Source organism: Equus caballus, chromosome 7 (genome assembly GCF_041296265.1).
Source record: "Equus caballus isolate H_3958 breed thoroughbred chromosome 7, TB-T2T, whole genome shotgun sequence".
NCBI classification, from domain to species: domain Eukaryota; kingdom Metazoa; phylum Chordata; class Mammalia; order Perissodactyla; family Equidae; genus Equus; species Equus caballus.
In genome coordinates this window covers 43,149,770-43,173,367 of record NC_091690.1, presented here as the reverse complement: position 1 = coordinate 43,173,367, position 23,598 = coordinate 43,149,770, and the positions used below count along the sequence as shown (strand labels likewise).

Genomic DNA, 23,598 nt, shown 5'->3' with positions numbered 1-23,598 from the left:
CTTATTGGCTTGAACCTGCTCAAGAAGGAACACGTTGATCTGCCTTGAGAGGAAAAGTCATTCTGATATGACCCTTGCCGAAGGATAATTAGTATCTGTGAGAACGGAGGCTGAGATGCAGATGAAATTTCAGAAATAATGAAATAATGAAATGAAATTTCAGTTACACTACTCCATTGCTATATTTTTGGCTTCAGTGTTTAAGAGGACAAATTTTTAGGGGAATGCAAATCCAAACCACAACGAGATAGCATTTCACACTCACTAGGATGGCCATAATCAAAAAATAGATCAAAATTTAGTGTTAGTAAGGATGTGGAGAAATCGGATCCCTCGTATATTGGTAGGAATGTAAAGTGATGTAGCCACTTAGGAAAACAGTTTCAGGGTTCCTCAAAATATTAAATCATTTATTATTAGTGCTGTTGAATTGATCCCAACTCCTAGCAACCCTGTGGGCATCAGAGCAGAACCCTGCCTGGTCTTTCTGCACCATCCTCTCCCCTTCCGGTGCTCTATCAGACAACTCTCCACTGCTATTCACAGGGTTTTCATGGCCAATTTTTTCGGAAGTGGGTGGCCAAGTCCTTCTTCCTAGTCTGTCTTAGTTTGGAAGCTCCACTGAAACCTGTCCTCCATGGATGACCCTGCTGGTGTTTGAAATCCCGGTGGCACAGCTTTCAGCATCACAGCAACACACAGCCACCACAGTATGACAACTGACAGGTAAGTGGTGTGGTTCCCTGACCAGGACAGGGAACCTGGCTGCAGGCATGAGAGCAATGACTCTTAACCACTACACCACCAAGAGTTACCATATGACCCAGCAATTCCACTCCTAGGTATATACCCAAGAGAATTGAAAAGATATGTCCCCACAAAAACTTGTGCATGAATGTTCATAGCAGCATTATTCACAATAGTCAAAAAATGGAAATAACTCAAATATCCATCAATTGATTAATGGATAAACAAAATGTGGTCTCTCTATACACTGGAATATTATTCAGCCATAAAAAGGAATGAAGTACTGATACATGCTACAACATGGACAAATCATACAAACGTAATGCTAAGTGTCCATCACAATGGGCTGCATATTGTATGAATCCATGCATGTGAAGTTCTCAGAATAGGCGAACCCATGGAGACAGTAGATAGTGGTGGCCAGGGGCTGAGGGGGATGAGGCATGGCGAGTGACTGTTAATGGGCACAGTGTTTCTTTCTGGAGTGATGAAAATGTTCTGGATTTAGACAATGGTGATAGTTACACAGCCTTGTGAATATCCTATACTAAAAGCTACTGAATTGTAAATTTTAAAAGAGTGGGGTTTATAGTATATGAACCATATGTCAATTTCAAAAACTTTTCTCAAGTGTAAAGCACTTCTATTTGTCTTTTTCTATGCATAGAACTGGAAATATTTGCTTTATATATTTAGAGGCTAAATTTTTAGCAAGATACAACTCTGGAATTGTTACCTCTTTCTCATGAATTACATCCTTTTTATCACTGTAATAACCCTCTGGATCTAGTAACACCTTTTGCTGTCCAGTCCACTTGCCTGGTGTTAATGTGATTACTCCAGCTTTCTTTGGCAAGAATAAGCACGGCATATTTTTTATCTTTTAACATTCAATCATTTAGTGTCCTTATGTTAAAGGTGGCTCTCTTGTAAAACTCATTTATTTAGGTTTTCTTTAATAATGTCTGACAACTTTGGTCTTTTAGAGGGTGTAGTCCATTTACAAAATTAACTGTGGTTGCTGATATATTTGTGTTTATTTCTACTATCTTAAAATGTACTTTCTACTTGTACTTATTTTTCTACTTTATCTTCTACTCCCTTTTACCTTTTATTGTTAGAGTTTTTAGCTGTTTTTTTCTCATTCTATTTATCCCCTTTAGTTTTTTGAAAGTTACAAGCATTATGTATATTCTGTTAACAGTTAAGCTAAGTTTATTAACATCCATCTTCAACAAAGTCTAAAATTAACATGTGAGCATCACAGAAACTTTAGATCACTCTTTTGCTATCATATTCCTCCACCTTACAGGACATTTTCCCTAGTCTTACAATTTTATACTGGCTTTACCCTTAAATTCGACATTGGTATATTTTAAGTGAATTAATGTTTGTTCACATATACTCAAAGATTTGTCACCATCTTTTCTTTGCTCCACATCCTTTCAAATCTCAGAGCTTTCCTCTAGGGTCATTTTCTTTCTGCTGACTGTACATTCTTTAGAACATCTTTTCTCAACTGTGGTTCCCTGAGAGACAAGCTGTGATGCCCTGAGGCATCCATGGTCTGCAGTGAATTAATTTCCCTAATATACATCTAGAACAATACAATTAGAAGCTAACCACTGAAAACATTTTTTGTAAGGTTGAATTCTCTTATGGAACCCCAGTTGAGAAAGGCTGCTTCAGAATTCCCTTCAGTGTGGGGATCTTTCGATAATAAAATCTCTTGGCCTTTGTCTGAAAGGTCTGTATTTTGGAGTTTTTTTCTTTTTTTTTTCTTTCTGCTTTTTCTCCCCGAATCCCCCCAGGACATAGTTGTATATTTTAGTTGTTGGTCCCTCTAGTTGTGGCATGTGGGACACCACCTCAGCATGGCCCAATGAGTGGTGCCATGTCCGTGCCCAGGATCCAAACCAGCGAAACCCTGGACCACTGAAGCGGAGCGCATGAACTTAACCACTTAGCCATGAGGCCAGCCCCTGTTTTGTTTTCCTTGAAAGACAGTTTTGCTGGGTAAAGAATTGTAAGTGGTGAGCATTTTTCTCTATGCACGCTGAGAGTTCATCTTCTGGACAGTATGGTTGCATTCATATTTGGAAAAGATTGACAGGTATGGAACTGAGGTATAATAACAAAAGAAGAGGTGTAAATCAGAGAGAGATGTATTCAAACACCTCTTTGAACCTTGGTTTTCCAGCTACAAAATGGTTGTTCTTAAGTTTAGAAATGATGTATATATTACATCTGAAATATAAAACATGTCATGATCTTCATGATTATTATTTCTGTTTTTCCCCTTAGTCTACAGTTTATCCATCGATTTCATGAGTTTGAGTCTAGAGCCCCAAAGAATAAAGTTTTATGTAGGAGTTGTGTACGTACATGATAGAATTCTCCTTCAATGAGCCAGCCCTTCAGATTAGTGGGAGAGAAGATAAATCTGACTCCTTTGTGCTCATCCCAAAAAGGAAGGTTCCTTTCTCCTTTTGGACACTAGATTATTTTCTAGATTTCTTGAAGCCCCCATGCACTATATCTAACAAGGTGAGAAGACTTTGTTATAGTTCAATGGTTTCAATTTAGGCCAAGTGCTATATTTTGATTATAAGAATGTGATTAGTTTCCAATGGCGTCATTTGAGAAAATTAGCTGGGTTATTCACGTGTGTATGGTGTATCTCACTACTATCTGCCTACTATCAGTAAGAGCTTTGACTGTGCCCAGATAGCTGAGGAGTGATAAGACACAGTGTGCTCCATGTCAGGCCTTGCTGTCACACGTGTCAGAACCAAACAAGAAAACTGCTTTGCTTTCTCTGACTGGATGTGACCCACCAGGTCACCTTGGAGACACACAGGCTGCAAGGAAATGCCTGAAGTCATTGATCACTGCCCCTGTATTCCCCTCTCCTACACACACACACACACACACACACACACACACACACCCCAGGAGTTTGCCAGTCAGCATACACAATGCTCTCCTGGCCTGCAGAGAGCAGTAATCCTTACTCTCTTAGTCCAGAGACCCTTCCCTTCCTCCCAACTGAGTCTGGAGAGGCAGAAATAAAATTTGGTTTTTATTTTATTCATATCTGCCTAAAGGTACATTTGATTAGAGAATAAGAACCTGCTAAGGATTAAGCATTTAACCAGGTAAATCAGTCATTGAAGATTTTGAGGGCTTTTTAAAGACTGAAAATAGGCATCATATGGATATACTACAGTATACATAACAATTTTCCTGTTGCTTTTTTAAGGTTATTTTCACATTTTTGCTACTGTAGTGAGCACTTTGTTTGATATTCTTGACATTCTTTCTCCTGAAAAACTGCTTGTAGATGAACTCCAACAATACAAAAAATATGTTATAACACAGTCTTATAGCACTGGTTGGTCTGTAGTTTCGATGACTGAACCACTCTTTATTTTCTCAAACAGAATGATCTGGGAAGAAGAGTTGACAGTAAGAAAGGGTAAGCCTATTCAGCACAGGATGAGAAAGACTGCAATCTGTATTCTGGGGATGAAGACAGATCTGAACACTAATGAGACATAAAGTCAAGGGTGGAGGTGACTCACCTCATTGTCTTCTGGATGCAGCCAGGCACCAGGCAGGTAAAGTGTTTCCTGGGGTCCAATAATCCAGTATCGCCCAAGGTTACGTCCATTGATGAACACAAAGCCATAATTCCAGTTCTGGAAGGGATGGAGGCTTGAGACATAGGAACAGACTCACATTGGCAAGGTACAACCTCAGGGACTTGGGGAGGGAGAGCAAGACTGAGATGCTTTACGGCACTGAAAGTGGGAGTGAGTTTAGAATGGGGCATGTTCCAGAAGTTCTGCCCCACAGTGCCTGGTCCACAGATGACAGAGAAAAACATGAACCAGTCCTTTCATGCCAATCTACGGTTGTTCCCACCCTATGATATACAATCCTATATTTAAAATCAAAAAACAGGTCTCCTGCTTCCAGAAATAAGTACTAGGTGATAGAGTGAACACTACTGCTGACAACAGTTACAAAAGCTACACAATTTTTTAAATCTGCAATACAATTGCAGTACAACACAGAACCCTCAGGGTCCCAATCCAGGGGAGAAGAATGAAGAATACACAAGATGGGAAGGACAAAAGGGATATAGAAAAATGGTCTAACACATAAACTTGGAGTCTCTGAAATACTCCATTTAAAAGATAAAACTTTCTGGACTGAATTTTAAATAAAGCACTTAAGCGTTATGTATAAGAAAACCATCTAAAATATAAAGGTATTGAAAAAATAAAAGAAAAACAACAGGAAAAGATATAATAGGTAAATTTTAAGCAAAAGGAGGTTGCTATAGCTCTATTAATATCAGAAAAATTTGACCTTGAGCCAACAAGTTTTGCTAGAGATAGAAAGGAACATGTCCTGATGATAAAATTCTTAATTTACCATGAATTTATATATCATATATAGAGAAGCTAAATGTATAGATTCTAAATATATAAGCAAAATTGACAGAATAACAGGAGAAATAAAATTCACAACCACAGTTGAAAATTTTCATACAGCACTTCAATAGCTAATAGAGAAAGCAAACAGGAATCGATAAAGACATAAAATATTTGAAAGAAGATACTTAACAACCTTGAACTAATTGACATATATAGAACATGAATCTAACACGTGCAGAATAGACATATTCTTTCAAGTATACATCAGAGTCTTTACAAATTTGACCGTATATTAGATTAAACTGTTAAGAGATTTTAAAGTTCTCAGACCACAGTGCAATTAAACATAAATTGATAACAAAAAGATTACTATAAAATATTCAAATATTTCAAAATTAAGAAATACGCTTCCAGAGGCCAAGGAAAACACTCACAAGGGAAGTCAGAACATATTTGAATTCATTGATGATGAAAATAAAACATATAAAAACTTAGAGAGTCCACGTCCAGAACAGGAAAATCCACAGACACAGAGAGATTACTGTTCGCCAGGGCTGAGGGGAGGGGAGTGTGGGGAAGTAACTGCTTCATGGGTACAGGGTTTCCTTTTAGAGTGATAAAAATGTTTTAGAGCCAGATAGAAGGAACGGTCATACAACACTGTGAATGTACTAAATGCCACTGAATTGTTCATTTTAAAATGGTCAATTTTATGTTAAACTTTAAAACTTATGATACACAACCAAATCCATGCTTAAATGAAAAGTAATAGTCTAAATTCATATGTTAAAAAAGAATAAAGATTAAAAATCAGTTATAGAAGCAGCTGTCACAAGAAATTATAAAAAGAAAGCAGATAACTCTTAAAATAAAAAGAATAAGGGCCAGCCCCATGGCTGAGTGGTTAAGGTCACTCATTCTGCTTCGGCAGCCCAGGGTTTTGCTGGTTTGGATCCTGGGTGCAGACACAGCACTGCTCATCAGGCCATGCTGAGGTGGCGTCCCACACAGCACAGCCAGAAGGACCCACAAGTAAAATATACAACTATATACTGGGAGGATTTGGGGAGAAAAAGCAGACAAAAAAAAAAGAAGATTGGCAACAGTTGTTAGCTCAGGTGCCAATCTTTAAAAAAGAAAATTAAAAAATTTTTAAAATTATAAAAAATAATAAAGATAATGGCAGAAATTAGACATAAAAGAAATTCATAATATAGTAAGAGTCACAGCCAAACATTCATTCATTGAAAGATTAATAAATTGGTAATGTTCTAGTGAGACTTATCAAGAAAAAAGAGATGTTACTAGAGATGATCTAGACATTAAAAACAAACAATTTAAATACAATACATTTGAAAATTTAGATGAAATTCCCAGGAAATATTCCCAGAAAAATATATTTTATCAATACTGATTTTTAACGAAACAAAATCAGAATAGTACTTTAATCTTGAAGGAATTTAATCCACACTTGAAAACTTTCCTACAAAGAAAACATTGGCCCTAGATGGTTATACTAATGAAGTCTACCAAATATTTAAGAAACAATACCAGTTTTACACTAACTCTACTTTCCAAATCATTCCATTTATATGGGTCTTAAATGTTGGTACCAAAACCTAACAAAGATATCTCAGTATGAACATAAACACAAAAGCAGTCTTAATTATTTATAATAATCAAACAGTGGAAATAATACAAATCTCTATGAACAGTAGAATAGTTAAATAAAGTATAGTATATTTATAAAGTGGAATCCTATAAAAGAGTGAAAATGAACAAATCACCACGACATCACTAAATGGTTAAATCTCACAGACAATGTTGAACAAAAGAAGCTATATAACAAAAGAAGACACGAACCAGACCCAGTGGCCTAGGGGTTAAGTTTGGCACACTCTGCTTCAGCGGCCCAGGTTTGGTTCACAGGTGGGGACCTTCAGTACTTGTCAGTGGCCATGCTGTGGCAGCAGCCCACATAGAGAAAGAGGAAGACTGGCACAGCTCAGGGTGAATCTTCCCCAGCCAAACAAGTAAAGAAAGAAAGAAGCCATGAGAGTGACATCAGCATCATGGTGGAATGAGTTGTGTCCTTTGTCTCTCCACTTTACGTTAAAACCAGTCAGACATCTAGTGACAAACAAAGGACTCCCTGCACAGCATACCAGAACACCTGAGTCATCCATGCAGTTATACAACTGAAGGTGGGTGGACTGGACCTCCAGGAGGCAGTGAGATAGGGGAGCAGCCTCCTCCCTCTCCCCTGGTGGCGGTAATCCAAAACAGGGATCCTCACACTGGCATGCATGCCAGCAACCACAGGCTGAAAGGGAAAACACAAGACTTGTGGCTCGGCCCCTGTCCCCCACAGTGGGGGCCACTGGTGCAGACATCCTGAGGCTCTGGGACACAGCAGAACTGGGAAGTGGTGCTGGTCTTTCCAGCAGTGGGGGCTATATCCAAGGGATGAATTTCCCTGGCAGGGGCAGGGTCCCCTGATCTGTTTCAGAGCAGACCACCAGCATGTGCACCAGCAATGATAACCAGAGGCTGTGGCCCCTACCCCCTCCAGCAGTGGCAGGTGGCACACACGTCCTGAGGCTTCAGGACACAGAGCAGTGCTGGTGACCCAGCCCCCTCCTCCTCCTCTGGCAGTGGCACTGGTCTCTCCAGGAGTGGGGACAGCAACCAAAATTCAGATTCACCAGCAGCAGCAGGGTGCCATGACCTGAGGCTTCAAAAAGCACACCAGTGGCAGTGATGTCAGAGTCATGGCTGAGTGATCTTGCCTGGGACTCTCTCCCCTCCATCATACAACAAAAAAAGAGCAACCATATTCCAACAAAAAAATATCCTAATAGCACAGAAATCCTCAGAGACCCACAGCAGCCAAACGACAGAGGGCACAGAGACTGGAGCCCCCCTTGGAGGAGCTGGAAGAGGGTAAGAGAGAACTTCGCTTCCTCCCCTAGAGACCGGGATTGCTGCACCAGGTGAGGGAAGAAGAAGGGGAGGGGCCGCACATCCGCAGGATCACCAAGGACTCCCAAAGACCCATGCAGCAGAAACCCTCTAATGGGGGAAAGCTTTCACATGGGGTGACCTCAGCAAGCCAAGACCCCAGGAGAGCAGATAGCAAGAGCTGATCAGGAAACCGGGTCTGCACCAGAGAGAAAGTACGCCTCCCTCCCTCAACCTGCACTGAGCGCTGCCATCTCGGCTGAAGCCAGAGGGCTCAGAATACATGGCTCCCGACCCCCATCTAGTGGCAATGGGCTGTAACTGCAACGGAATAATATCACCCTGGGGAAGACCCATCCTTCTTCCAGCATCCATCAATTCATCAAATCTCCAGACCAGAGGGAAAGCAAGCACCCAGAATTATGCCCTGAGGACTCAGAAATAAGTAAACTAAACGAAAATGAATTCAGCATAGCTATAGTCAAAAAACTCAATGAGGCAAAGGAAAATATAGAGAACCAAGTCAATGAGTTCTGGAGATACTTCACAAAAGAGATTGAAACTATAAAGAAGAATCAATCAGCAATTCTAGGGATGAAAAATACAATGGATCAGATAAAAGAGAATACAGATTCCCTGAGTGCCTGTGTGGCTGCCATAGAGGAGCAAATCAGAGTAATCAAAGATAGACAGGTTGAATGGATCCAGACAGAGGAAAGGAGAGAATTAAGAATAAAAAGGAATGAAGAAAATCTCCGAGAAATAGCTGACTCAATGAGGAGATGCAATATAAGAATAACTGGAATCCCCAAGGGCGATAAAAAGGAGAATGGAGCAGAAAGTGTGCTCAAAGGAATAATAGCAGAGAACTTCCCAAATCTGGAGAATGAGAGAGAAATAAGTGTGGAGGAAGCTTTCAGATCTCCTACATTTGTCAATGTAAAAAGACCTACTGCAAGGCATATAGTAGTAAAAATTGCAAAAGAGAATGACAAATAAAGAATACTAAGCGCAGCAAGGCAGAAGAAAATAACCTAAAAAGGAACCCCTATCAGGCCTTCAGTGGACTTCTCTGCAGAAACCTTACAAGTTAGGAGAGATTGGAATGACATATTCAAAACTTTAAAGGATAAAAATCTTCAGCCAAGAATACTCTATCCAGCAAAAATATCCTTCAGATATGAGGGAGACATTAAATCTTTCCTAGACAAACAAAAGCTAAGGGACTTCATAGCCACGAGACCTCCACTACAAGAAATCCTCAAGAAGGCTCTCATACTTGAAAAAATTAAAAAAGGGAGAAAGGGGTCACAAAACACAGAGTAGGGAGACAAATAGAATCGGAATAGGATAGAAAATATTCAACTATAGCATTAGGATAAAGGGAAGTAAATCACCAAAGCAAAGACAATCTCATCACTCTAACCACAAACTCACAACACAAGTTGGAATAAGAGATGAAAATAATAATTTAGGAGGGGAGGAGGAAAGGGACTGAATCAGTCTAGGCTAAGGAAGTAAGAGGCCACCAGAAAATGGACTGCTATTCACGAGATTCTGAATACACACTTCAGGGTAGCCACTAACCTTAAAAACAGAACAGAGACACAAAAAATAAGTAAGAAAATAAGAAACTGCAGATGTCAATGGGTAGGCCAAAACACACAGGACAAGAAACAAAGGTAATGCAGGAAAACTGGAAAACAAGTGACAGAATGACAGCATTAAGACTTCATGCATCAAAAAATCACCCTCAATGTAAACGGATTGAACTCTCCAATAAAAAGACACAGAGTGGCAAGATGGATTAAAGAACAAAATCCAACAATCTGTTTCCTCCAGGAAACACACATCAGCCCCAATGACAAACACAGGCTCAGATTGAAGGGGTGGAAGAAGATAATCCAAGCTAATGGCAAAAAAAAAAAAAAAAAAAGAAAGGAGGTGTCACAATACTTATATCAGACAAAGAAGATTTCAACATAAGGCAGGTAAAGAGAGACATAGAGGGTCAGTATATAATGATCAAAAGAACACTCCATCAAGAAGAAATAACACTTATAAATATCTATGCAACCAACATAGGAGCACCAAAGTTCATAAAGCAACTATTAACAGACCTAAAGGAAGATGTTAAAAACAACACAATAATAGTAGGGGACCTCAACACCCCACTCACATCATTGGACAGATCATCCAGACAGAAAATCAACAAGGAAATGGTGGAGCTAAATGAAAAGCTAAAACAGTTGAACTTAATAGACATATATAGAACACTCTATCCAAAAACAGCAGAATACACATTCTTCTCAAGTGCACATGGAACATTATCAAGGATAGACCATATGTTGGGAAACAAGGCAAACCTCTATAAATTAAAAAAAATAGAAATAATAACAAGTATCTTCTCTGTTCATAATGCTATAAAGCTAGAAATTAATCACAAGAAAAAAGCTGAGAAAGGGACAAAGATGTAGAGACTAAACAATATGCTATTGAGCAAGCAATGGATCATTGAAGAAATTAAAGAAGAAATCAAAAAGTATCTGGAGACAAATCAAAATGATAACATGTCATACCAACTCATATGGGACACAGCAAAAGCTGTATTAAGGGGGAAATTCATCACAATACAGGCACACCTTAACAAACAAGAAAAATCCCAAATAAGCAATCTTAAACTACACCTAACTGAATTAGAGAAAGAAGAACAAACAAAGCCCAAAGTCAGCAGGAGAGAAATAATAAAAATCAGAGCAGAAATAAATGCTATTGAAACAAAAAGGCAATAGGAAGGATAAATGAAACAAAGAGCTGGTTCTTTGAGAAGATAAATAAAATTGAGAAAGTCCTAGCCAGACTTACAAAGAAAAAAAGTGGGAAAGCTCAAATAAACAAAATCAGAAATGAAATAGGAGAAATTACAAGACTCCACAGAAATACAACGGATTAAAAGAGAATACTATGAAAAACTATACGCCAACAAAATGGATAATATAGAGGAAATGGTAAATTCTTAGATTCTTACAACCTCCCAAAGCTGAGTCAAGTAGAAACAGACAATCTGAACAGACCAATCACAAGGAAAGAGCTTGAAACAACAATCAAAAGCATCCCAAAGAATGAAACCCCAGGTCCAGACGTCTTTCCTGGGGAATTCTACCAAACTTTCAGAGAGGATTTAATACCTATCCTTTTCAAGCTGTTCCAAAAAATTAAGGAGGATGGAACACTTTCTAACACATTCTACGAGGCCAAAATCACTCTGATACCAAAGTCTGAAAAGGACAGCACAAAAAAGGAGAACTACAGGCTAATATCGCTGATGAACATAGATACAAAAATTCTTTTTTTTTTTTTTTTTTGAGGAAGATTAGCCATGAGCTAAGTACTGCCAGTCCTCCTCTTTTTTTGCTGAGGAAGCCTGGCCCTGAGCTAACATCATGCCCATCTTCCTCTACTTTATACGTGGGACACCTCCCACAGCATGGCGTGCGAAGCAGTGCCATGTCCGCACCCAGGATCTGAACCAGTGAACCCCGGGCTGCTGAGAAGCGGAACGTGCAAACTTAGCCACTGCGCCACCGGGCCAGCCCCAGATGCAAAAATTCTCAACAAAATTTTGGCCACCAGAATTCAGCAATACATCAAAAGGATCATACATCACAATCAAGTGGGATTCATACCAGGGACACAGGGATGGTTCAACATCCACAAATCAATCAACGTGATACACCAGATCAACAAGTTGAGGAATAAAAACCACATGACCATCTCAATAGATGCAGAGAAAGTATTTGACAAGATCCAACAGCCATTTATGATAAAAACTCTGAACAAAATGGGGATAGAAGGAAATTACCTCAACATCATCAAGGCCGTATATGACAAACCCACAGCCAACATCATACTCAATGGGCAAAAACTGAGCACCATCCCCCTGAAAACAGGAATGAGACAAGGATGCCCTCTATCACCACTCTTATTTAACATAGTACTGGAGGTCCTGGACAGAGCAATCAGGCAAGAGAAAGGGATAAAAGGAATCCAAATATGGAGGGAAGAAGTTAAACTCTCGCTGTTTGCAGATGACATGATCTTATATACAGAAAACCCCAAAGAATCAATTGGAAAACTTTTAGAAATAATCAAGAACTACAGCAAAGTTGCAGGATATAAAATCGACATACATAAATCAGTGGCATTTCTATACTCTATTAACAAACTAACAGAAAAAGAATTTAAGAACACAATACCACTCACAATTGCAAGAAAAATAAAATCCCTTGGGGTGAATTTAACTAAGGAAGTGAAGGACTTATACAACAAAACTACAAGGCTTTCCTGAAATAAATGGATGAGGACATAAAGAAATGGAAAGACATTCCACGTACATGGATTGGAAGAATAAATGTAGTTAAAATGTCCATACTACCTAAAGCAATCTACAGATTCAATGCAATCCCAATCAGAATCCCAATGACATTCTCTACAGAAATAGAACAAAGAATCCTAAAATTCATATGGGGCAACAAAAGACCCAGAATTGCTACAGTAATCCTGAGAAAAAAGAACAAAGCTGGAGGCATCACAATCCTTGACTTCAAAACATACTACAAAGCTACAGTAATCAAAACAGCATGGTACTGGTACAAAAACAGGTGCACAGATCAATGGAACTGAATTGAAAGCCCAGAAATAAAACCACACATCTATGGACAGCTTATCTTCGACAAAGGAGCTGAGGGCATACAATGGAGAAAAGAAAGTCTTTTCAACAAGTGGTGCTGGGAAAACTGGAAAGCCATATGTAAAAGAATGAAAATTGACCATTCTTTTTCACCATTCACCAAAATAAACTCAAAATGGATCAAAGACCTAAAGGTGAGACCTGAAACCATAAGGCTTCTGGAAGAAAACGTAGGCAGTACATTCTTTGACATCAGTATTAAAAGGATCTTTTCGGACACCATGTCTTCTCAGAGAAGGGAAACAATCAAAACAATAAACAAATGGGACCTCATCAAACTAAAGAGCTTCTCCAAGGCAAGGGAAAATAGGATTGAAACAAAAAAAAACCCCACTAATTGGGAAAAAAATATTTGCAAGTCATATATCCAACAAAGGGTTAATCTCCATAATATATAAAGAATGCACACACTCAACAACAAAAAATCAAACAACCCGATCAAAAAGTGGGCTGGAGACATGAACAGACATTTCTCCAAAGAAGACACACAGATGGCCAATAGGCACATAAAAAGATGCTCATCATCACTGATCATCAGGGAAATGCAAATCAAAACTACACTAAGATATCACCTTACACCCATTAGAATGGCAAAGATAACCAAAACAAAAAGTAACAAGTGTTGGAGAGATTGTGGAGAAAAAGGAACCCTCATACACTGCTGGTGGGAATGCAAACTGGTGCAGCCACTATGGAAAACAGTATGGAGATTTCTCAAAAAATTAAAAATAGAAATATCATATGACCCAGCTATCCCACTACTGGGTATCTATCCAAAGAGCTTGAAGTCAGCAATTCCAAAAGTCCCATGCACCCCTAGGTTCATTGCAGCATTATTTACAATAGCCAAGACATGGAAGCAACCTAAGTGCCCATCAACTGAAGATTGGATAAAGAAGATATGGTGTATGTATATACAATGGAATATTACTCAGCCATAAAAAAAGAATAAAATTATCCCATTCACAACAACATGGATGGACCTTGAGGGAATTATGTTAAGTGAAATAAGCCAGACAGATAAGGACAATCTCTGTATGACTCCACTTATATGAGGAATTTAAACATGTGGACAAAGAGAACAGATTAGGGGCTACCAGGGGAAAGGGGGATGCAGAGTGGGCACAAAGGGTGAAGGGGTGCACCTACAACATGAATAACAATAATGTACAACTGAAATTTCACAAGATTGTAAACTATCATAAACTCAATTAAAAAAAAATTTAAAAAGCACACCAGCAAGTGCCAGTGACCAGAGACTGCAGGGCCAGCAACAACACTTGCAGCTTAGCCCCTACGCCTCCCCTAGCAGTGGCAGGAGGCACCTGTGGCCTGAGGCTTCAGGAACCACAGCAGGACCTGAGGCCTGAACCCCAGTGGTGGCACCCCCCCCACCAGTGGCTCTACCAAAAGCAGTGGCTGCCTACAAGAACCTGGGCCCCCAACAGCAACAGCAACACCTGTGAAGCCATGACTCCTTGCAGCAGTGCTGCCAGCACTCCAAGACAACCCAGGAGCAGTAGTGCAAGTGGTGCATAAGGAAGCAGCACTGAGCCCATGGAGAGCTCACAGAGAGTAAGTGGGGGACAAGAGACCCAGGTGACCCTGGAAGCTGCAGAAGTGCTCACAGCCTGGTGACCTTGGTGGCAACACTTGCAACTTCAGCAACAACAAAAGCAGCAAGGCACCAGCAACCTCAGAGGCACAAGCAGCACAAGGAGGCAGTGGAGGGTGGAAAGTGCAGGGTCTCAAATACAACCAGATGCAGCTCAGAACTAAAGTAACCAAAGCCTCACCCAAATGAGAAAGGTGGTTACTACCACAAATGTGCCAGTAAAGGATCAATTCACCAAGCACCGTGAAAAACAATAACATGGAAGAACAGAAGGAGAATGATAGCTCTCCAGAAACCAAACTTGAAGTCACAGATTACAATCTGACTGACAGAGAATTCAAATTAGCTGTCATGAAGAAACTCGATGACCTACAAGAAAACTCAGAAAGACACTTCAATAAGCTCAGGAATAAAATTAATGAATAGAAAGAATACATCACCAAAGAGATTGAAGCTTAAAAAATACCCCAAAAATTCTGAAGGTGAAGAACACAATTAATGGGATAAAAATTAATGTAGAGAGCATAAAAAATAGAGCAGACTTTATGGAAAAGAGAATCAGTGAGCTTCAAGGTAGAAACCTAGAAATGATTGAGGTGGAGGAGGGGAGAGAACTAAGATTTTTAAAAAGTGAAGAAATTCTTTCAGAAATATCTGACTCAATTAGGAAAAGTAACATAAGGATTATAAATATCCCAGAGGAAGAAAGGAGCAGAGAGCTTATTCAAAGAAATAATAGCTGAGAACTTCCCAAACCTAGGGAAAGAACTGCAAATGCAAATACATGAAGCCAATAGAACTCCTAATTACATCAATCCAAAAAGACCTTCTCCAAGGCATACAATACTAAAACTATCAAAAGTCAATGACAGAGCCAGCCCCAGTGGTCTAGTGGTTACATTTGGCATGCTCTGCTTCAGTGGCCCAGGTTTGTTACCCAGGTGCATACCTACATGACTCACCAATCAGTAGCCTGCTGTGGCAGTGGCTCACATCCAAAAAGAGCAGTGGATGTTAGCTCAGGGCAAATATTCCTTAATGACAACAACAATAAAAGGTCAATGACAAAGAAAAAGTATTAAGGGCAACAAGAGAGAAAAAGTAAGCTGCAAAGGAACTCCCGGCTTTCAGAAGATTTCTCAGCAGAAACCTTACAGGCTAGGAGAGAGTGGAATGATATATACAAAATACTGAAAGACAAAAACTGTCAGCCAAAAATACTCTATCCAGTGAAATTATCCTTCAGATAATGACAAAGAAATGAAAGCTTTTCCAGACAAGCAAAAGCTGAGAGAGTTCATTACCACTAGACCTGCCTTATAAGAAATGATGAAGGGAGCCCTTCTACCTGAAATAAAAGGGCAAAGGTTTACAAAGCTTTGAGCAAGGAGATAAATAGACAGACGAAATCAGAAAATTTCAGCTCTATATCAAAACAGGTTAGCAAACAAAAAGTAAACGGTAAAGAGAAAGAAAGCATCAAAAATGGTCACAAACTCACAACAACAAAGAATAATTTGTGACAAGCAAAACATAGAAGGGGAAGCGGAAGGGATGGAACTTGCTTAGGCTAATAGAGATAAGAGAATATCAGAAAATGGACTTTCTCATCTATGAGATCTATTAAACAAACCTCATGTTAACCACAAAGCAAAGAATCAGGAGTCACAAATCATAAATAAAGAGAAAACCATCACAGGAAACCAACAAACTGAAATGGCAGACAGAAATACAAGTGAAAACAAACAATAGAAAAATAGAACAACCATAAAGCAAAAGATAAAATGGCAGTATTAAGCTCTCATATATGAATAACCACTCTAAATCTAAATAGATTGAATTCACCAATCAAAAGACACAGAGTGGCTGGATGGATCAAAAAACAGACCCAACAATACTCTGCCTCTAGAAAAGACATCTCAGCTCTAAAGGCAAACATAGGCTCAGAGTTAAGGGTGACACTGCAAACAAATAGCAAGCAAAAGAAAGTGAGTGTAGCCATAATTACATCAGACAAAGCAGAATTAAAGAAAAGAAAGATAATGAGAGAAAAAGATAGACAATATATAACGATAAAAGGGAGATTCCACCAAGGAGACATACATTTATTAATATATATGCACCTAACACAGGAACACCAAAGTATATAAAGCAACTATTAACAGAACTAAAGGGAGAAATTGACACCAACACAATAGATAGAGCATCCAGACAGAAAGTCAACAAGGAAACAGTGGCCTTACATGAAACACTAGACCAGATTGACTTAAGAGATATACATAGAACATTCCATCCACAAACAGCAGAATATACATTCTTCTCAAGTGCACATGGAGCATTCTCAAAGATATACCATATGTTGGGAAACAAAGCAAGCCTCAATAAATTTAAGAAGTCTGAAATCATATCAAGCACCTTTTTCAACCACAATGCTATCAAACTAGAAGTCAACTACAAGAAAAAGCTGAGAGAGTCACAAAAACGTGGAGACTAAGCTACAAGCTACTGAACAACTTTTGGATCAGTGAAGAAATCAAAGGAGAAATAAAAAATACAAAGAGACAAATAAAAATGAAAATACAACATACCAAAACTTATGGGATGTAGAAAAACAGTATTAAGAGGGAAATTTATAACAATACAGGCCTACCTCAAGAAACAAGAAAAATCTCAAATAGACAAGCTTACCCTACACCTGAAGAACCAGAAAAAGAACAAACAAAGCCCAAAGTCAGTAGAAGAAAGGAAATAATAAAAGTCAGAGCAGGAGTGCTGGCCCAGTGGCATAATGGTTAAGTTTGCATGCTCCACTCAGCAGCCCAGGTTTCATGGGTTCTGACCCCAGGCATGGACCTACACACTGCTCATCAAGCCATGCTGTGGCAGCATCCCACATATAAAATAGAGGAAGATTGGCACAGATGTTAGCTCAGGGACAATCTTCCTCAAGATAAAAAAAAAAGAACAGGAATAATTGAAATAGAGACTGAAAAAACAATAGACAGGATCAATGAAACTAAGACCTGATTCTTTGAGAAAATAAATGAAATTGACAACTCCTTAGCCAGACTCACTAAAAAAGAAAGAGAGAAGACTCAAATAAATAAAATCAGAAGTGAAAGAGGAGAAATTACAATAGACACCACAAGATTATAAGAGAGTATTATGAAGAGCTATGCACCAACAAACTGGATAACGCAGAAGAAATGGATAAATTCTTAGAATAATACAATCTCCCAAACCTGAACCAAGAAGAAATAGAGACTCTGAATAGACCAATCACAAGCAAAGAGCTTGAAACAGTAATCTAAAACCTCTCAAAAAACAAAAGTCCAGGACCAAATGGCTTTTCTGGTGAATTCAGCCAAACACTCAAAGAAGACTTAATTCCTATCCTTCTCAAACTCTTCCAAAAACTGAAGAGGACAGGATGCTTCCTAATGCATTTTATGAGGCCAACATTACCCTGATCCCAAAACCAGACAAGGACAACACAAAAAAGGCAAATTACAGGCCAATATCGCTGATGAATATAGATGTAAAAATCCTCAACAAAATATTAGCAAATCGAATACAATACTACATTAAAAGGATCATACACCATGATCAAGTGGGATTTATTCCAGGGATGCAGGGATGGTTCAACATCTGCAAATCAATCAATGTGATACACCACATTAACAAAATGAAGAGTAAAATTCACACGATCATCTCAATAGATGTAGAGAAAGCATTTGACAAGAACTAACATCCATTTATGATAAAAATTCTAAATAAAATTGGTATAGATTCTGGTGGGCCCATGGCATAAGTGGTTAAGTTTGGTACACTGCTTCAGTGGCCCAGGTTCATGGGTTCAGATCCCAGCAGAGACCTACACCACCTTCAGCCATACTGTGGCAGCAACTCACATACAAATTAGAGGAATATTGGCACACATGTTAGCTCAGGGCTAATCTTCCTCAAGCAAAAAGAGGAAGATTGGCAACACATGTTAGCTCAGGGAAAATTTTCCTCAGCAAAAAAAAAGGGGGGGTATAGAAGGAAAGTACCTCAACATAATAAAGGCCATATTTGACAAACCCACAGCCAACATCATACTCAGTGATAAAAAACTGAAAGCCTTTCCTCTGAGAACAGGAAGAAGACAAGGGTGCCCACTCTTGCCACTCTTATTTGACGCAGTACTAGAAGTTTTAGACAGAGCAATGAGTCAAGAAAAAGAAATAAAAGGGATCAGATTGGAAAGGAAAAAGTGAAATTCTCATTATTTGTGGATGACATGACTCTATATACAGAAAACCCTAACGAAACCACCAGAAAACTATTAGAAAGAATCAACAAACACAGTAAAGTTTCAATATACAAAATCAACATACAAAAATCAGTTACATTTCTATACATTAATAACGAACTAGCAGAAAGTGAAGTTAAGAATATAAGCCCATTTAAAATTGCAACACAAAGAATAAAATATGTAGGAATAAATTTATCCAAGGAGGTGAAAGACCTATATACTGAAAACTATAAGACGTTATTGAAGGAAATCGAAGAAGACATACAGAAATGAAAAGATATTACATGCTAATTGATGGGAAAAATAAGCATAGTAAAAATTTCCATATTACCTAAAACAATCCTCAGATTCAATGAAATCCCAATCAGAATCCCAATGGCATTCTTCATGGAAATAGAACAAAAGAATCCTGAAATCTATATGGAACAACAAAAGACCCAAAATAGCCAACACAATCCCAAGGAAAAAGAACAAATTTGGAAGTATCACACTCCCTGAATTCAAATTATACAACAAAGCTGTAGTAATCAAAACAGCATGGTATTGGCAGAAAAACAGACGCCAGATCAATAGAACAGCATTGAGAACCCAGAAATAAAACCACGCGTCTATGGACAGCTCATCTTTGACAAAGAAGCCAAGAACATACAATGGAGAAAAGAAAGTCTCTTCAATAAATGGTGTTGGGAAACCTGGACAGCCACATGCAAAAGAATAAAAGTAGAGCATTATCTTACACCACACAAAAAAATTAACTCAAAATGGATTAAAGACTTGAATGTAAGATCTGAAACCATAAAACTCTTAGAAGAAAACATAGGCAGTATACTCTTTGACATCAGTCTTAGCAGCACCTTTTCGAATACCATGTCTACTCAGGCAAGGCAAACAAAAGAAAAAATAAATAAGTGGGACTTCATCAGATTAAGAAGCTTCTGAAAAGCAAAGGAAACCATCAACAAAATGAAAAGACATTCACCAACTTGGATAAAATTTTTGCAAATCATATATCCAACAAGAGGTTAATTTCCAAAATATATAAATAATTCATACAACTCAACAACAAAAAAATGAACCTGATCAAAAAATGGGCAGAGGATCTGAACAGACATTTTTCCAAAGAAGATATACAGATGGCCAACAGGCACATGAAAAGATGTTAAACATCACTAATCACTAATTATTAGGGAAGCGCAAATCAAAACTACAATGGAATATCACCTTATACCCATGAGAATGACTATAACTAACAAGAAATAAGTGTTGGAGAGGATGTGGAGAAAAGGGAACCCTCATACACTGCCGGTGGGAATGTAAACTGGCACAGCAACTATGGAAAACAGTATAGAGATTTCTCAAAAAACTAAAAATAGAAATACCATATGATCCAGCTATTCCACTACTGGGTATTATCCAAAGAACACGAAATCAACAATTTTAAAAGATTTATACACCCCTATGTTCACTGCAGCATTATTCACAGTAGCCAAGATGTGGCAGCAACCCAAGTGCCCATCAACAGATGAACAGATAAAGAAGATGTGATATATATATATATACACAATGGAATACTACTCAGCTGCAAAAAAAAAAAAGACAAAATCTTGCCATTTGAAACCACATGGATGGACCTTGAAGGTATTATGCTAAGCAAAATAAGTCGGACAGAGAAAGACAAATACCATATGATTTCACTCATATGTGGAAGGTAAACAAACAAACACATACATAAGGATAACAGATTAGTGGTTATCAGAGGAAAAGGGGTTGGGGGGAGGGTTTAAGTGGTATAGGGGTACATGTGTATGGTGACGGATAAAAACTAGACTATGGGTGGTGAACACGATGCAGTCTATACAGAAACTGAAATATAACAATGTACACCTGAAGTTTACACAATATTAAAAGGCAATATCACCTCAATAAAATTTAAAAAAAGAAGACATACTATGTAATGCAATTTACATGAAATCAAAGGAGAAAACGCTGAATTAGTATTAGAAGTCAAGATAATGGCTACCTTTTAGGGAGAAGGGGAGACAGTGATTTGAAGGGTTGCTGACAATATATTTTTTTTCTCAATGGTAATTCTATGGTGTTGACTTTGAGATATTTATTGATCTGTACGTTCATATTTTGTGCATTTATCTATGTGTGTTTATACATAAAAAGATATACTAGTTAAAAATTAACCCCCTCAAAAAAAACAAGTTGCAGAATATAATTTATAGAATGCTCCCATTAGTGTAATTGTGTATGTGTTTAGGCAAAGTTACATATGAAATCACATAGACTTCATGATACTTAGTTCCGAGAAGAGAGGAATTGGAATGGGAGTGGGTTTGAAGGAGAACTTCCAGTGTTTGCTGTTTACATCTTGTTATTATTTGAATTTTTCCATTGTGTTTTGATGGATTATTTTTTAAACAATGATAAATTAGGATGATTGAGAAAGGTTGGGAGAAAAAGAAAGAAGAAAGGGATGTATTCCTGCCAGGAACACTATAGCTTTGCTTCAAGACTCTTTAAAAAGTATAGGTGTTTGGGGCAGGCACCAAGGAGATGAGGGCAACTCACTTACCAGTAGTCTCAGGAAGGTGTCCTTGGGAGAAGAGCCAGCCCTCAGTGTAGCACGGTAGAAGGCAGGGCCTGAGTAGCTGTTTGGGACAGGCCTCCAGGGGACATAGCGGAGCCTGGAAGAAGGGCCATGCCTTGAGGGAGAGGAAAGCCCCTTCCCAACTCCAGTCCTGATATTGACCCTAGAGTTCCCATGCAGAACTAGGATTCTGATTCAGTGAGATGTTTTAGACTAAAAGCAATAAAATTGGAATCAGAAGACTTGTTCTAAAGTTCTAGTACTGATTCCAAAGCACTCTACAATCCTGAGTAAATCACTTCAGTTCTCTGAATCATGGGCTCTTCATCTGCAAAGTGAAGAGTTTGGAATCTCTAAGTCCCCTGATCGCTCAAAGGATCTATTGGGCGTTAAGTAGGAACACACCTCTTGAAGAAGCTCATTTTCATTTCCAGAGAATAGATAGTAAAACCCTCCAGGGAAATGTTATTGATGGTAACAGGTCCAGTTAATCCTGCAGGTGGGAGGTAGGAAAGAGAATATGGACAGAGACTGGATATTCTCCAGTATCTAAACAAAGAAATGCAGCCCATATATACCTTGTGACAAGGGCTCAGCCATAAAGGCAAACACTTGTCTGAGCTGCTATGATTGAAAGTTTCTTGTTGTATGTTTCCATACTACCAAGAAAGGTCCCTAGTTGGTATCAGAACTTGCCCTGAAATTCCCAAAAGGAGACTGGGCCCTGCTCTAGGACAAGCCAGGACTCAACACAATTGCACTACTTTCATACCCTGGAAAACTAGAGAAGGCAGAACAAGGGAGAAGGAAGGAGCTTGCATCTTTGGTCCCAGGACCTAGGTATCCCACTGCCTGAGGGGCTCATTTTTTTCCTTCTAATCCCCACATAATCCCAATCTTAGGATCCAAGGAAACATGAAGAGAGATTAGAGCCTGTTTCTCAGGTCTAGAGCCTACCTTTCTGCTGATTTTGAATTTTCCATGAAAAATTGACTCGTCCTTGATTCTCCACCAGGATCCTTAGAAGTTGACATTCCTACCAGGGACAGACCAGCTCATGGAGACTACAAGTCCATGTAGGGTTTTTACTCTAGAAACCATTCTTTTCTATGAGTCCCAGATGGAAAGACAAGCAAATGGGATAAAAGGAGGCTCCAGAGCCCAGCTGTCCTCCCTCTCTGTGTTCCTGTTCCATACTCAATCTTTCCTTTCCTCTTCTGGTCTGCCTTTAGGAAATGCAGAGAGATTCAGCAGTGCCTTTCAGAGAAGTCACTCAAGGGCTCAATGGGGAAGTTCCATTCACACAGAAGCATGTATGCTACAGCTCCGCTGTACCTGGGTCTGAGAGATGCTGTTCTGCTTAGAGCCCTAAACAGTTCCTGCTGCGAACCAAAGCGTCATGCTAGAGAAAAGTGGCCGTCTATTTCAGGACTAGGCTATGTTTGCCTTTGATTCAGAGGTCTAGGGCAGCACCTAGACTCTTGAATTACATACCTTGACTTCAGGAATCTTCAAGTTCCGAATACTATCATCCAGTATTCCTATTGTTGTCTCATTCAAAAACACCTTCAAAAGAAGAGCAAGGATCAGATCAGAAAGGAAGAAGAGAGGCTCTGGTTTAGGGAGGAGGTCATTATGAAGGAAGTGTCTAGCCTTGGTGCTCACAGATGCCTAGAAGCTGACAGGGAGGCCCCAATAGACTTAAGTTGTGATAAAGCAGAAAGCAAGAATCTTTGGTTTGACTTTATATTCTCAATGCCTCACACACAGTAGGTGCTTAAAATTACTTTCAAATAGTAAATTTGACCAGTGAGTAACTGCCCTCCCCAATAGCAGAGTTAGGCTACACGTCTGCTTACCTCCACAGACAGCCTGCTGGCCCCTACCTGTGCTACATCTCGAACATGGGCATGAAGCTGCCCTCCAGAGCAGATGGGAGTCTCATAAAGGACTAATCCATAGGACTGACCATTTCCATTGTTTATAGGAAGATTCTCCATGCTGACTGGCATTTTAGACATGACTGGCTAGGAGAGAGACATGGCAGAAACAGGAGCCAGGGTGATGAGAAGTCGGGATACTTCTAAGAGCCTTGTCATTTTTTCTTCTACCTCCTAACTGTCCCCAAGAGTTCTTTGGATGAGAACTACTAAAACAGATGCTATGTGATCATGCTCTTGTCCTTTA

At 39.0% G+C, this 23,598-nt stretch overlaps 1 protein-coding gene across 25 annotated transcripts in view; it reads right to left on the bottom strand.

Moving 5' to 3' along the window:
* GLB1L3 (galactosidase beta 1 like 3) overlaps positions 1-23,598 on the bottom strand; it is a 74,822-nt gene that overhangs the window by 6,356 nt on the left and 44,868 nt on the right. For 13 of the 25 annotated variants that reach the window (XM_023645177.2, XM_070273952.1, XM_070273956.1 and 10 more), the window contains 7 exons: positions 23,298-23,438; positions 22,906-22,977; positions 22,369-22,447; positions 21,817-21,904; positions 21,397-21,508; positions 4,332-4,448; positions 3,817-4,196 (listed from right to left, as the gene is read on the bottom strand). In XM_023645177.2, coding sequence (XP_023500945.1) covers positions 4,131-4,196; positions 4,332-4,448; positions 21,397-21,508; positions 21,817-21,904; positions 22,369-22,447; positions 22,906-22,977; positions 23,298-23,438 — 675 coding nt within the window. In that variant the 3' untranslated portion in view covers positions 3,817-4,130. Of the gene's footprint in view, positions 1-3,816; positions 4,197-4,331; positions 4,465-21,396; positions 21,509-21,816; positions 21,905-22,368; positions 22,448-22,905; positions 22,978-23,297; positions 23,439-23,598 lie in introns of those variants that run through there. The other 12 variants (XM_070273950.1, XM_070273951.1, XM_070273953.1 and 9 more) reach the window with 5 other exon arrangements.